A 13596-nucleotide genomic window follows, 5' to 3' on the forward strand; every position below is an offset into this window, starting at 1 on the left:
AGAGAATGTGTATTTAGCATCTGTGTTTCTTAGGAGCTCCTGCACCTAAACTATTTTTCAACAATGACCCTCTTCCTGCTCCCAGCCAATTCTTCTCAGAACAAATCATTATTTTCTGCTTGCTCTGTGACTTTGACACACAGGATGCATGTTTTTTATGAACTTTTAATTCTTTAATAGTGCTGGTCCACTCACTTTTACTTTATCCTTGCCCAGAACTGCATTCCTGTGGAGGGATGTAGCAGTCCTGGACTGCAGGCCTTGTCATGACTGACCAAAGGGAGAACAATGATAACGCAAACAATCAGCAGTATTTAATGAAACACCCACAAATCATTATATACAGCTGGCACCGTGAGAGCTCAGGAGTTGCAGACAAACATGAGGTCCATAAATTCATTGAAGGGACTTTCCCAAACCATCTGACAGTGGTTCATAAACAGGATGCAATCACTTTACAGCTTACAGCACTTTCCCTGTGCCCGGCTTCCTTTGGGAGAAATGCTAAAGGTGGGACACTCCAGTTAACACTGCACCATCATGGCTTCCTACAGCTTGGCAGGTCACAACAGGAAAGCCTTCTTTTATTTATTTATTGCACTCAGGTTTAACTGAGCTGCCTTCTAACACCTGCAGTAGGTTGGTACCCTGTGTTCACCTGGACAAAGGAAAAGCAGGTAGCTTGTTTATGTGATGGGGACAGCTTTTCTTTTGCTCCCATCTAGCCCCTTCCACTCAGAGTCAGAGCTGTTCCTGGTGAATGAGGAAGGGCAGAGCTGAGCTCTCCCTGAGGGAATGTGTTCCTCCATCACACTCACCGTGATGGTTTGATTGCAGTACCTGGCACACCCCTTCTTCAGGACGTTCAGGCCTTGTGGATCATGGATGTAAACACATTCCTTTGGGGAGAGTGTTGGCTCCTGCACAAACCAAACAAGCCATCAGCACCGCAACCTTCCCCTTGGATCTTTTTGCTGCAGAGAGCAACTGTGCCAATCTCTGAGCTGGGAAATTCACCGAGGAGCCAAGGTGAACAGCACACAGTTGTGGCAGGCCTAGGATGGCCCGAGGCACACAGTGGCCTCCTCTGCTCCCAGGAGTCCCCAAGCCTGGGCCAAGGTGCTGCCCTTTAGTTCTAATAATAGTATCTGTGATAAGGGAGAGAGCAAGCAAAGGGGAAGGAAGGGAGGGAGAGGAGACAAGAGGGAGATAAGAGTGGCAGGGAGGAGAAATAGAGGGTAAGAAAGAGGAAAGAGATGGGAGAGGGGAGAGGGGGGAAGGGACAGAGAGTGGGAAATAGGAGTAAGGAGAGAATTAGAGAGTGAGGGAGGGAAGGAAAAAGACAAAGGTGAGATGAAGAGAGGAAGACATAAGAGAAAGGGTTGCAAATAACATTGGAACAATGCTCATTGACGTAAGAGTTGGACACAGGTTATCATTCCAGGTGATCCTGACTTTGCCAGCCTCAGTCAGGCAGGAAAATGAGCAACTGGTGATTTTGCAGATCTCTACTTCAGACATCCATGCTGAGACAGCATTAGCAAGTTTTTCTGAAAGTCAGACCTCTCAGAGAACCCAAGAGTTTAAAGGTGGTGAGCACCTCTCTGGCTTTCACAAACAGCATCTTGGGTCTGGTCTTCACATTGCAATTTCCTGGAACTTGCTGTTCTGCTAACCTCAGCATGGGATAACTGAAACAGCAGCACTCCTCCTTCCTCCACCTTCAGCTAGCTCTGCTCATCTCTGAATCAACAGGGAGCACAGGAGCACAGGCCAGGAGCAAACTGTTTCTCACCCTCTGCAGAGCAGAAAGATTGTTGTGATTCTCTGGCTGTGATACAGGCAGAGGCACTACTGGATGGTTTTTGTGGAATCAGGTTTGCATCTGGAACTCTGAAGGAGCTGGCAAACCCTGCATGTGGGCAGGAAAGGTCTGCCTGAGGCAGAGCAGAAGTGCTAAAAGCTGCAAATCTACAATTTCATTTAGACCAGAATTTCTCACTGTGCTCCACATGGATTCAGCAAGCAGATTCCAGAATAAGAGACTGCACAGAGCAGTTAGTGGGCAACAGATTGGGACCACAAAGCTTGGATACATACCCTCTAACAAGCCTCTCTACTGGCTGCCTTTCCTGCTCCCTATTTATTTAAGAGTGGCTTGAGTTAGAAACTGTCAGCATGCCTGTTTGTCATTATCCAAAGAAATTACAAAAATAACTACAAATATTTACCATTTCCTTGCTGCCAGGTGGGCAAATGCTGTTATTGAGGGCCTCACAATCCACACAAGAGCCCTGTAAAGAAAAGAAGAGGCAAAAATATAATCTTGTCAAAGGAACTCCTTCCCCATGCCAAGAATGCTACAGTACATATATCCAAAACCTTACAGAACATGTATCTGAAATATTTAACTGCTATTAGTTTCCACGCTCTGAAATGAGCCAAGTTTATCACTTAAATGAAATCTCTCATGCATCTCAAGGAGATGTTTGCACCTCCCTGAAGCTGGGGTGTCTGCACTCTCTGAGTTTCTCTGCCACTAGACCTCCTGCTAGGCTTGAAAACACTTTGGGCATCCAAGCAGCAAAACTCACTGAAACAGCAAGTTATGTGGACACTCTGGCCCTTTGGGATTCACTGTGTTTCTCCAAAACTCTTGCTATTCAGAGCCTATTCTTCTTTCCTCAGTAACCTACCAGTGATCAACTGGGGAGCAGAAATCTCAAATCAGGTATATGAAACAGTTCATGTGAGAATACTGCACAGCATTTGTAGGTCCTGCTACTGAAGGCCTGCTTCCTGTCCAGGCTACAGGACAGCAGTGCTGACAGAGGTGGGAATAAAGCACTGTCAGCTGAGTTAGCAACTCTAGGGGAGGAAGATCATATAAAGGAACATGCAAATGTACTTTGGAATCAAAGGTAGGATGGGTGCATGGAAAGAACCTACAAGGAACATTTGCTGATTAGCCGGAAAGCAGTGCCAAGTGCAAGCAGAAGAAATGCTGGCAGTGCTGTCAAAGTTCATTCCAGGGGAACTCTCAGACAGACCACCTTTCCCAAATGCAGTTTACACAGCCTGCTTTTGGCCCTCCAGGTGAGTGTGAGTGTGCATAGCAAGCACCAGCTGTGCTTGAGCATGAGAATGGGAGAAGCTAACTTACCATCACAATCTTATGTTGCTCTTCATTGCATCTGTGAGGCAAAATGGGAACAATTGAAGGAGGGATGAAGATGCCATCCAAAGCATGAATAATACCATTTGAAGCCACAATGTCTCGCATTTTTAAGGGGATCCCTGATTCATCCATCAGAATTCTTCCCTGATGCAGAAACACAATTTTAGCCCATTACATAGGATCAAGTACATAAAGCCAATGTGGGAAACAGATGGTTCACAGCATCAAGCCTCTTAGTGGAGTCACAGATTGGATAAGAAGCAAACTAATTCAATGATCTTATTTAAGTCTAGTTTTTTAAGCATAAGAGGAGGTAGAGATTAGCTAAAACCACGTTGTTCAGAACCACATGCAGACTTTCTCCTGGCACAGAAGGGATTGCCCCAAAGGGTTTTGATTCACACTTACATCTGCACTAATGTTGATGGTAAGTATCTGGTTAGCCATTGTAACAATGTGTGGCATCATTATCAGTTGCTCTACAGTCACCTGAAATAAAACATAAGGGGGTGGTACCATGAAAAAGCAGGGTCATTTCAGTGTAGCTTACAGAATCCTTCCATGATTCCTGCCACTTGAAAAACTTCTCAAGGGGACTTAACATTTACATTTCATGAAATACCTTAAAAACAAGAAATGGGTGAGAGGGCAAGTCAGGACTTTGTGTGAACTGTTTGCAGAACCACAAACACAGCAGTGCTGGTGGCAGCTGCCTTGGTTTTCATTCCTTGTTTAGGTAACTGTCCAGCACAGCTGAAATCAAGTCGCACTAACACTGTGTCTTACTAATACAGCTGCAAGTAGGGTCAGACTAATAATGTTTTTTTCTAGGACATATTCAATAAACAATGAGAGTTCAGCCAGAAGCATAATAGAGAACATATTTTGATTGAAAAAAATAAGCTTAAAGGCAAAAAAACCCTGTAAACTGCAGCTTCTGTATTCAGAAATGTAATGATTTGAGTAGAGAATTCTGAGAATGAGGATAATTGCTATTTTTGTGTCCTGCAGCAAACTCCACTGGACAATATTTTCACTGTAAAGGCCATCCAACTAGGGAGCACCAACACTCCAGAAAACTCAGTTTCTTGATGGAGAGAGACCACAGCTGTCCCTTTTGGCAACTCCTTTCAGGACAAACATTTTGCCCCATCAGATCTTGAGTTACATTTCCGCTCCTCCAGGGAAGTCCAAGAAGCAGCAACTGAAGTCATCAACACTGTGACCTCTATGCCAGACAAAAGATGTTGGTCTGAGGGAGGGCTGGGGTTAGAGCTGCCTGCCTTACCGCTGCTGAAGTGTAGATGTGATGTTTCACCAGCTCCTGAAGCTTATTTATGCCCTAAGGAAAGAAGAGAACATTAGAATTAGATACCCCTTCAATGCTCAGGACTTAGAGGAGGCAACTGCATTTTCTTCTAATCAGAGATTGACAATGCCAATGCCTATAGCAGTGAATTCACTCGGTGGATAGGTCCCTTCATTTTCCCCTGCCCAAAACTGGGGTGAGGAATGAAACTCAAACATCAGATTTAAGCAATCTGGCTGACCATATTTCTCACTGCAAGTTCCATCAGCATCCACTTCTCTCAGCCTTACAGAAACAAGGACATGGTTTAGCCACCCCCAGGAAGAACAGCTTTCAGCAATGGCCAGACCACTGCACAAAGTCATTCCAGCACAGCAGAGTGTAACTCAGCCAGCTCAGGATGTCTTACAGTACTATGGGTTCCCACCTCTGTGAAAAGATAAATGAGCCTTCCATCTCTCAGCCTATCCACACCATCATTGCTGGGTACAAACACAGTGAAAGGGCCTGGTCCATCCAGTATTGCAGGCAGGCCACAGTTCTGCAAAAACAACAGAAGATTTAATCATGAATCTAACATGGGTTAAAGAGGGGGGTCCAGCAGGAAGTGAGAGGAAATATTAAACAACTCACTAAAGGCAGAGCTGTTGTAAAGCAAAATGTGCAAGAGGCAACTGTACACTAGGGACAGGTGTGTGATGTAACAGAAGTGTAAGTGCCACAAAACCATAGCTGGGACAAGAAGCCACTGGTGGGAATGTAGCAAATGTGAACAAGGGAGTCCCAGGCTAATCCTCCCTGCATGCTTTAAACACACAGAGACTCAACTGTGATCAAGAACTAAGCAAACTTTGGAGAACAACTGTGCAGGAACAAGGGATATGGAAAAGAGACATGTATACTTGCTGCTTGTGCCAGATCCCCTATAGATGTGAAAACTCAAATCCTTTCCATTACATTTGCTTAGGTAAAATAAGAAAATAAAAACCAAAAATGGCACAGAATAAAACAGCCAGAAAGAAAGCCAAACCACTGAGATGTATTTAAATGCTATTCAAATTTCCCACCAAATTAGCAGCAGGTTTTGTACAGCAGCAATACCACAGCTTCCTGGGCAGACACAAAATTGCTTACCTCCAGTATAGTTTCAAATCTACTGAAAATCTCCATTGAGGCAAGGATCTCACCAATGGTTTTCTGCAAGAAGATACAAGGAGGAAAAACATGGCTGGGGCTGAAGCCAGGTCTCAGCACATACTGAAATGCCAAGCTTGTGGTTTGCATGTACAGATCTAAAGAAGACCATCATCCTCAAGAGATGAGCACAGTCTAGTGATTATTTGTTCTCATTTAACACACAGACAACTTTTTGATTATAATTTCAAAATGCACTACAGACCAATTAAAGAAAATCTTAATTTGATTTTTATGTGAAAAGTATTTTTCAATACTAGTCCTGTAAGATACATATTCTGTAAGATACAACAGAAGAAGAGCTCATTTGCTATGATTTTATTCATGAGAGTAGAATTCTCTTCTCATCCAAGCACTGTAAAAGCATCATTGCAAGATTTTTATTTGGCTTATGCACTACTATTAGCTACTTTTAAAGGTATTTTAATGATACCTAACCGGCCTAATCAGAACTGAAAACAAAATAAATAGCCTTTTCCCTTTAAAAAAAGCCTCACTGATTTGGAAGATTAATGATGAATATTGCTTTGTCAAAGTGTTCATTCTGCTGCCCCATAAAAGAGAAGAAATATTAATGCTTCTGTACCTGTGGGTTTCTGAGGTTGTCAGTGCTGGTTTTTTTCCTGAGGCTGTTGATAATATGTATGATGCCATTGGCTGCTGGGAGATTTGATTGCAAGATGTTGTACAGCTCCCCTGGAAGATCTTGATACCGGAAAGATTTTATGTATGTCTGGATAATAATAATAAATTAATTAATTATTTCCTTGTGGTACATCTGTTTTACCATGATACAACTGTAAATCAGTCCTTATTGGTCAGCAAGGGAAAGGCACAGCCAGAGTTACTATTGAAAAAGTAAATGTAAGGGATGGCCTGGGTGTAAGACAAGCACCCCACCCTACTTGAATTTGGATGATATTTTCATCCTGAGTGGTACTTTAAAGTCTTAAAATACAGAAAAAAGAAGACTTCATCTGGGACACCCTGCTCCAGAATTGACTGTGAGCAATGCTTGATTCACAGCTCTCTATCACCAAAGGATGCCCTGACCACTACAGAGCTGATTTGGAGGCAATCCTGGAACTACAGCTTTGACTGCAGCTTTTATTGACTCATTGTGCCTACAAGGAGTCCTCATAACAAACCAGAGCAGTCAGGCTCACTGAATTACAAGGCAGCGTCTGGTCCTTCCACTTTGTATGGATCCATACAGCCTAGTGTGTGAGGGTGTCCCAAGCTTAACCTACAAAGTAAGCACCCAAGCCTTGGTGCTGCAGCTGTGATTGAAGTTCAGGGAAGCACAGCTTTCCTGTGCTCTTCATCTGACCATGTGCATTTTGAATTGCTCCTCCCTGCCCTAAACTACAGTTCACATCACCAAGGACTCAGTCTGAAACAAAGGAAGGGGAGTGTAGACTTCCCAGATCAAAGAGCTCCCAAGTAAACAAACAGGAAAGAATTTAAAAAGGAGCATTGACACGCTCAGTTTGGATTCCCCTGCTCCCAATAGGGCTTTGTCCTTTTGATGTATTACGACCTAGACCTCAAGGCCAAGGCTGGATCCTCAGAGAGGAAACACAGGGCTCTCCCCCTTGGCCACCTGTGGCTTGCATTCAGGAAAGGTCCAGGATGGAGAGAGAGCAGTGGATACTGGAAAATGTGAGTCAATTGGAAAAGAGAAAAAAACAGCCTTCCAGGTCAGAACACAACAATGAAAACTTCTTTGCTAGGAGGACTAAGGAAAATATAATAGAGAGGAAAAGAGAAACTAGAAGAGGAAATATTCAGCATTTGGCTGTGCCCAAGCACACGAACTCCAAGGAAGCATTCAGTCTGAAGGGAGACTGTTTCCTCTTCCATGTCAGCCACATGGATATTATAGGTGCTGATAATATAGGGAAAAGATCTCTTCTCCAGAACATTGTGTATATAGAAAGCATTTGGAAAGACCATTCACATGTCAGATTCTTGGTTGTCTGTGAGACAGGAGATGTGGTTGCTTGGGGTGTCTGGTCTTGAATCACTTTGCTTTAGACTACACTAAGGAGCATCTTGTTTTGATCACAGAAAAAGGCTTTCTGGTGAAGAAAGCCCATTAAGGAAACCATGTTCAAGCTCCAGCCTGTTGTATGTGAAAACAGTGCACCAGGCCTTCAGGAGATTCCTTACCTGGCTAGTGAATGTCAGCTGATGTCCTGACAAGGTCCACATAGTCTTGGCTTTTATCATGTCTTCTATCAAGTGCAGCCCAGGAACAATGTGCATTCTGCACAACTGCTCAGCGGTTGTGTCCTTTGGGGAGGAAAGCCCACAAAAAAAAAAAAAAAAAAAAGAAAGAAAAATGACATATTCTTTCAAAAACTTCATATGCCACAACAGCACATTTCTCCCAGCTAACACACAGAGAAATTCTTAGCATACAAGACTGAGCTTTCCTCTTAGTTTTGATTCACTGGAATAGCACCCTGGCAAAACTCTTCTGTTTGTGTACACATGCAAGAGGGAGACTGATTAACCTGCAAGTGACTTTAGAGGAATCCCCTGGACAGAAACTTATTGGACTTGAACAAATTAAAAGTTATCCTTGCATGCTCCAGATTGTAAAATTTGCTGAAGCTCCCCAAGTGCAATCTTTGCCTATGCTGGACCATGCAGGGGGTCTAATCCACTGAAATTACATTAGGTTCTTCCTTTCTTCTCTGGGCTTACCATCGTTGCTGTTTTTTAGAACAATCTTCTATCAATACTGATTTAGGTGAAACTGATCCTTGGGGGAGCAGTCGATTAGGTGACTTGGGGGTCTCTCCTGATATATTTTATATGGATCCAGAAGTTATTAATTTTGACCATAGTTTGAAATTCCAATACTTTGATTAATACTTGACCCCTTTTGAAAATCACACCCTCGGGTAGTAAAAAGCCACTTAAAGTTTTATAGTCATACATAAGGGGATTAAGCTTTGAAAGAATAATGGCCAGAAAGTTTTACACTTCCTGACATTAAAAGCAAGCAAACAAACAAACAAACTCTGTCAGCATTGAATAAAGAAATAGAGTTTTTAAAAATAATGTGCAAAATGTAATATCCTCTATAAGGCTACAACTTAACCAGACAGTGAAACGTATTCCCAAGAGATGATTTTTGTAAACAGGGCACACCAAAGTTCCTCTCTTGTCAATCAGTTTTTGCAGGCTGCAGAGCTGAAGCAGGAAAGAACCTCAAGACAAAAATTTGCTGAAACCAAGAAAACTTACATTGAATTCCATTCTATCAAGAATGGGAAGAAGGGATGGTACAAAGACTGTGAAGGGCCCATATTTAGTCAGCAATGTTGAGCACCCAGAAGCTGCAAAAAGAAGGGCAGTGTGAAGTAGTTAGGCAGTGGTGGTTTAACCACAGCAATAAGTACTCCTCTTGTTAACAGCACAATTCAATCTATACAGTATCAGCCTGGTGCAAGCAACAAGTATTTGCTTACAAGGAAGCAGAGGAAGTTTGGCACTGCTACCCTGTCCCCAGCTTGCTCCATCCCCCAAACAAAATAAAAAAGCATTTACCAAACATTTTCTTGGCGGTGTTTAGCTTCCTTATAAATCTTCCTCGCAAATTATGCTGATTTATCTCGCCCAAGAGATCTTTATAGCAATTTCTCCCATCTCCAATCTCCCCTTCTTTACACACACAGCTGTGAGGCAAGGATGAAAATAACAAACCATTGTAAACCAGTTTGCAACACCTTCAGCAATTGCCAAGTAGAACAACATGACAGTATCTACACTTGGAAGACCAGTCCCAGCTCTAAGATCTTAGAATCATAGAATGGTTTGGGATGGAAGGAACCTTAAAGATCACTTAGTTCAAACGTCCCCTGACATGGGCAGGGACAAGATCACTTAGTTCAAACGTCCCCTGACATGGGCAGGGACACCTTCCACTAGACCAGGTTGCTCAGGACCCCACCCAGCTTGGCCTTGAACTCTTCCAGGGATGCAGGTAAGGGCTGAGTAACTTCTACCTGAACTGAGTGACAGGAAAAAAGATGCACATTTCTGTCAGGAGAGCCAATTTGTATCTACCCAAAGAGAATGGAGATATACCTTTCTCAGATACAAACAATGTAAGGATTGTCTACTCTAAAGCTCAGAGTACAGATTGCCACAATATAATTATTGACACCTTTCTAATTAGATATTTAGTCAGTTGTAGTAATTTCAGTAATTTAGTGTTTAATCTGAAAATCTGAGGTAATGCATAAAACCCACAGGCTAAGTGACAATCTATCAAACAGTAATTATGTGACCCCTTGGCTGCAGTGAGAAGCCAGCCCAAGCACACCAGGTAGCTACAGTTCATCTGGAACTCACTGAGGGGCCCAGACAGGTTAATGACTTTTGCAGAAAGGCTTATCTACATGTGAAAATCTCTGTCCTGGTTCACACGGGTTTGTAGTCATCACTCAGAGACTACCAAAGATGTTTTTTCCCGTTTGGGCTTTGTCCAAGTATCAGCTCTGCTCTTTCTGTTTCAGCCATGCAAAGACATGTGACACAGGGGAGGAATTTGACTCCACTCCAGCCTCAGAGGGCTCAGTGCCAGCTGCTGGGAAACAGATCTGTAAGGCAGGGGCTGCACTGAACACTGTGTTCTGCATTGTGCTAGCAGATCTTCAGAAAGGGAAGCCACTGTGTTTCAGTCTTGGCCTGGAGCACACAATGAGCAAGTGGATGCTAATACTTTTAACAGCATTGGAGAAGGAAGGATCAAGGAGATGGGATTGCTCTTTCCCTCTTCAGTGTCTCCGAGAAGCTCTACCTTTTCCTGAAAACACATACAATTTTCAGGGAATCTTTCTCTGGTGTTTGAGAAGCCATTATGCAAAAATGATCCTCTATCCAGCCATATTTCTCATCTAAGGGGTACAAACTTGTAGGTGTTTTGCTCCAAAGGACTACATGAGGTCTGGTGTTTCTTGACTCAACTTACCCCTTCTCTGTCACTCTGCAACTCTAATTTATTTATTGCTTACAGACCTGACTGGGAGAAGAGACAAAGTCTTATTCCTCAGAAGCAAATATGCACAAATGTGAGCAAACAAGCCTCACATCTCCTTTTTAATGATTGATTGTTAACTTCTACCACCACCAGCCTGGGGAGCTACACCTCCAGCTCACATCAAAGAAGACTCTGCCACTCTGCCAGATTTAAAGCATTTTGTGACCCACGCGCAATAATTTACAATGACTAATGTAAAACTCTACTTTCAATAGGTTTGTTACATATAGGTTCTTCTCAAAGGGCAACTCTGGCCCGTACTCCTGAGATCACCCTCTGCTTCTTCAAAATTCAGCTCATCCAAACCAAGTTTCCATTCTAGCTGCAAAATAAGCTTCTTTATTTGCAGTTTTCAAACGGGCTTACCTAGGAGTCCCCTGAGAGTCGATTTCACACGTGGCAGTCACGTCACAAAGGTACTGCCGGCAATCGCTGGGATACGCCGAACACTCGGATGAAGGAGGTCTCCTACTCATCCCAGACTTGCAAACACAAGTTGCCTAAGGGAAGGCAACACAGTGATCATAGAGCTGCATTCACCATCTTTTACTGTGTGAATTATCCTACAAAAGAGCTGTCTGGTTTCCCTTTGCAATAATCTGAGGTGAGGAGAGCAGATTTGATCAACACAATCATCAGTTCACGCAAAGATCTTCTCCCCTGGCCAATTTTGGCTGGTACTGCCTTACCTCTCCTGGACCTCTGTAAACACAAATTGTAGAGTTTTCTGGGCAGCCTCCATTGCTGTCAACACAAGGGTTGATGGGCTGGCAAATATTTCCATCTCCTTGAAATCCTTCTTTGCAGGTACATTCATATGTACGTGAACTAAGAACTTTACATACAGCAAAGGGGGAGCATGGAGAAGGAGCACAAGGATTTTGAGCTGCAATTAAAGAAATTAGAGGTGAGCAGAACAAAACTTCTGTTTTCAAAACAGTACTTAATGCAGCACAGCACACAGCAAGGAAAGGAAAGAATGGAGCATAAGGAATTTGTACTGTTAAACTTCTAAAATTTCACAGGGAAATGAAATCATTCCAGACAGCAGACATTTGGGGGTTTTTATTCTGAGGAATTTGGATGACACATTTTCCATGTTACTTCAGTAACAGAAGTGTGAGTAACAGAGGATGCTTGGATTGATTCTGAATTTGCATCATATCTGAGGATACATGAAACTGCAGTTTGGTCAGCAAAACCTGTAAAGAGCCACTGAAAACATCTATCCATAGCTAGCACATCACATGCATCTTATCAATGTTCTTTTAAGGAAACCAATTCAAAAACTTAAATTTAAATCAGTGAAGAACTCCTTGGACTCCACACCTTATTATTTTAACTGGTTCAGACTCACTAACATCCTTCTGTCACTATTTATTGCATAATTATAAGTGAGTGCTGGATGGAACTTGAAACTTTAATTTACTTCTTGCTTTTATGACCAAGAGAAAGGAGAGCCAAAAGCTTAGACCTTAATCTTATGGGTATTCCTGAAAAAAATGGGTTTTAAACCTCTGCAGTGAAGTAGGCATTGTGTTCACAGTAATCCAACTCCTCTGCAGATACCAGTGTGATAGGATTTTTTCCAAACAGGACCATTTAGGGTCACAGAGAAGTTTCTCACCTTGGCAAGTGCTGCCCTGTTTTCTGTAGCCCAGCTTGCAGTCACACAGGGCTGTCCCATCCCTCACCACACACTCGCTGTTGGCCTCGCACGTCACACCTTTGCAAAGGGGGAGCTCTGCAGTCACACAGCAAAGAGAGTTTCCCTTTGAGCATGTAGGGCACTGGTAGAAGATATAATTCACCTTACAGAATATCTGGAAATAAAGGCAGATGTGGTTTCCAAGGACCCCAAAGTGGCTCAAAAGCCAGAGGATATGAGCAGTGCAGGCAGCTCTAAGTTTCTAGGCAGCCTAGGTTCCCCAAGGCTGAGAGAAGAGATCTAGCTGGTGTCCAGAGAAAGAACAGAGGCATATAGAGATGGTCCATCTTAACCCCTGCCACAAAGTGGGGAGTAGATCCCAGCTCTTCCCTCTATCTTGGTCTCCAATGCTCAAATCATCTTTCCTCTACATTCCCAACCTATTCAGTGCCTCCCTGCCCCTTTAGGGACACCCAAGCCCATATCATAGGGCTGCTCTCCCAGCCCCTCTGCAGCTACCAGTGTGTTTACCTTGGTCACACCTGGGGCCTGTGTAGCCTCCATAGCATGTGCAGCTCCCATTCCCAGCGATGCCGTTGTTGCATTCCCCGTGCACACAGTCACACTCTGCAAGGGAAGCCCAGACAAAGCGTCAGCCCTTCAGTTGCCAGGCAATGCACAGGGCTCCAGGAACACACTGGCCAGCTGCCCTGGCACTTGGCATCCTGATTTCCCACCAATAATCCACTAGCTACTTTTAAAATATGGCCATGCAAGTCAGAGCTTTGAGAGGGTAAATTGCTTGTCCTGGGCTCAAGAAGACAAGATAAGAGTAGCCCTGACTGCAAGACCTAGACCAGTTTTTCAGTTAATCACACCTATCTCGCCTGTGTGGAAGCAGGAGCTAGACAAAAAGGGTTCTTGTAACAGCCAGGCTGCACTGCCCGTAATTCACTTCCCCAAATGCCATACATGAGAGGCAGCACAGTGTGTAATCATTTTTTTATATAGGGCAGCAAGGAAGAAGCTGGGAGACAAGTGGAGCTGTTATAGGAGTCTGAAAAACAGTTGGGAAATGAGCATGGGTTGTTTCAGGGATGTAGGTAATGGCCTGGCTAGAAAGAGAGAGGAAAGTGGGATAGCCTGGGTAAGGGGTGGGAGAGAGAGAGATTTATAGTAGGAAAAATTGACTGTTTGAGTGAGAAGCTGAA

At 43.5% G+C, this 13596-nt stretch overlaps 1 protein-coding gene across 1 annotated transcript in view; it reads right to left on the minus strand.

Annotated features, from left to right (window-relative positions):
* Positions 1–13596, minus strand: part of STAB1 (stabilin 1) — a 52229-nt gene that overhangs the window by 27798 nt on the left and 10835 nt on the right. The window contains exons 7-21 of the mRNA XM_077786091.1: positions 12917–13012; positions 12365–12481; positions 11427–11623; positions 11104–11237; positions 9243–9370; positions 8940–9031; positions 7854–7976; positions 6268–6414; positions 5622–5684; positions 4915–5028; positions 4467–4520; positions 3587–3667; positions 3164–3322; positions 2232–2294; positions 819–920 (exon numbers count right to left, since the gene is read on the minus strand). Coding sequence (XP_077642217.1) covers positions 819–920; positions 2232–2294; positions 3164–3322; positions 3587–3667; positions 4467–4520; positions 4915–5028; positions 5622–5684; positions 6268–6414; positions 7854–7976; positions 8940–9031; positions 9243–9370; positions 11104–11237; positions 11427–11623; positions 12365–12481; positions 12917–13012 — 1670 coding nt within the window. The remainder of the gene's footprint in view (positions 1–818; positions 921–2231; positions 2295–3163; positions 3323–3586; positions 3668–4466; positions 4521–4914; positions 5029–5621; positions 5685–6267; positions 6415–7853; positions 7977–8939; positions 9032–9242; positions 9371–11103; positions 11238–11426; positions 11624–12364; positions 12482–12916; positions 13013–13596) is intronic.

Source organism: Lonchura striata, chromosome 12 (assembly GCF_046129695.1).
Source record: "Lonchura striata isolate bLonStr1 chromosome 12, bLonStr1.mat, whole genome shotgun sequence".
Taxonomy (NCBI): Eukaryota; Metazoa; Chordata; class Aves; order Passeriformes; family Estrildidae; genus Lonchura; species Lonchura striata.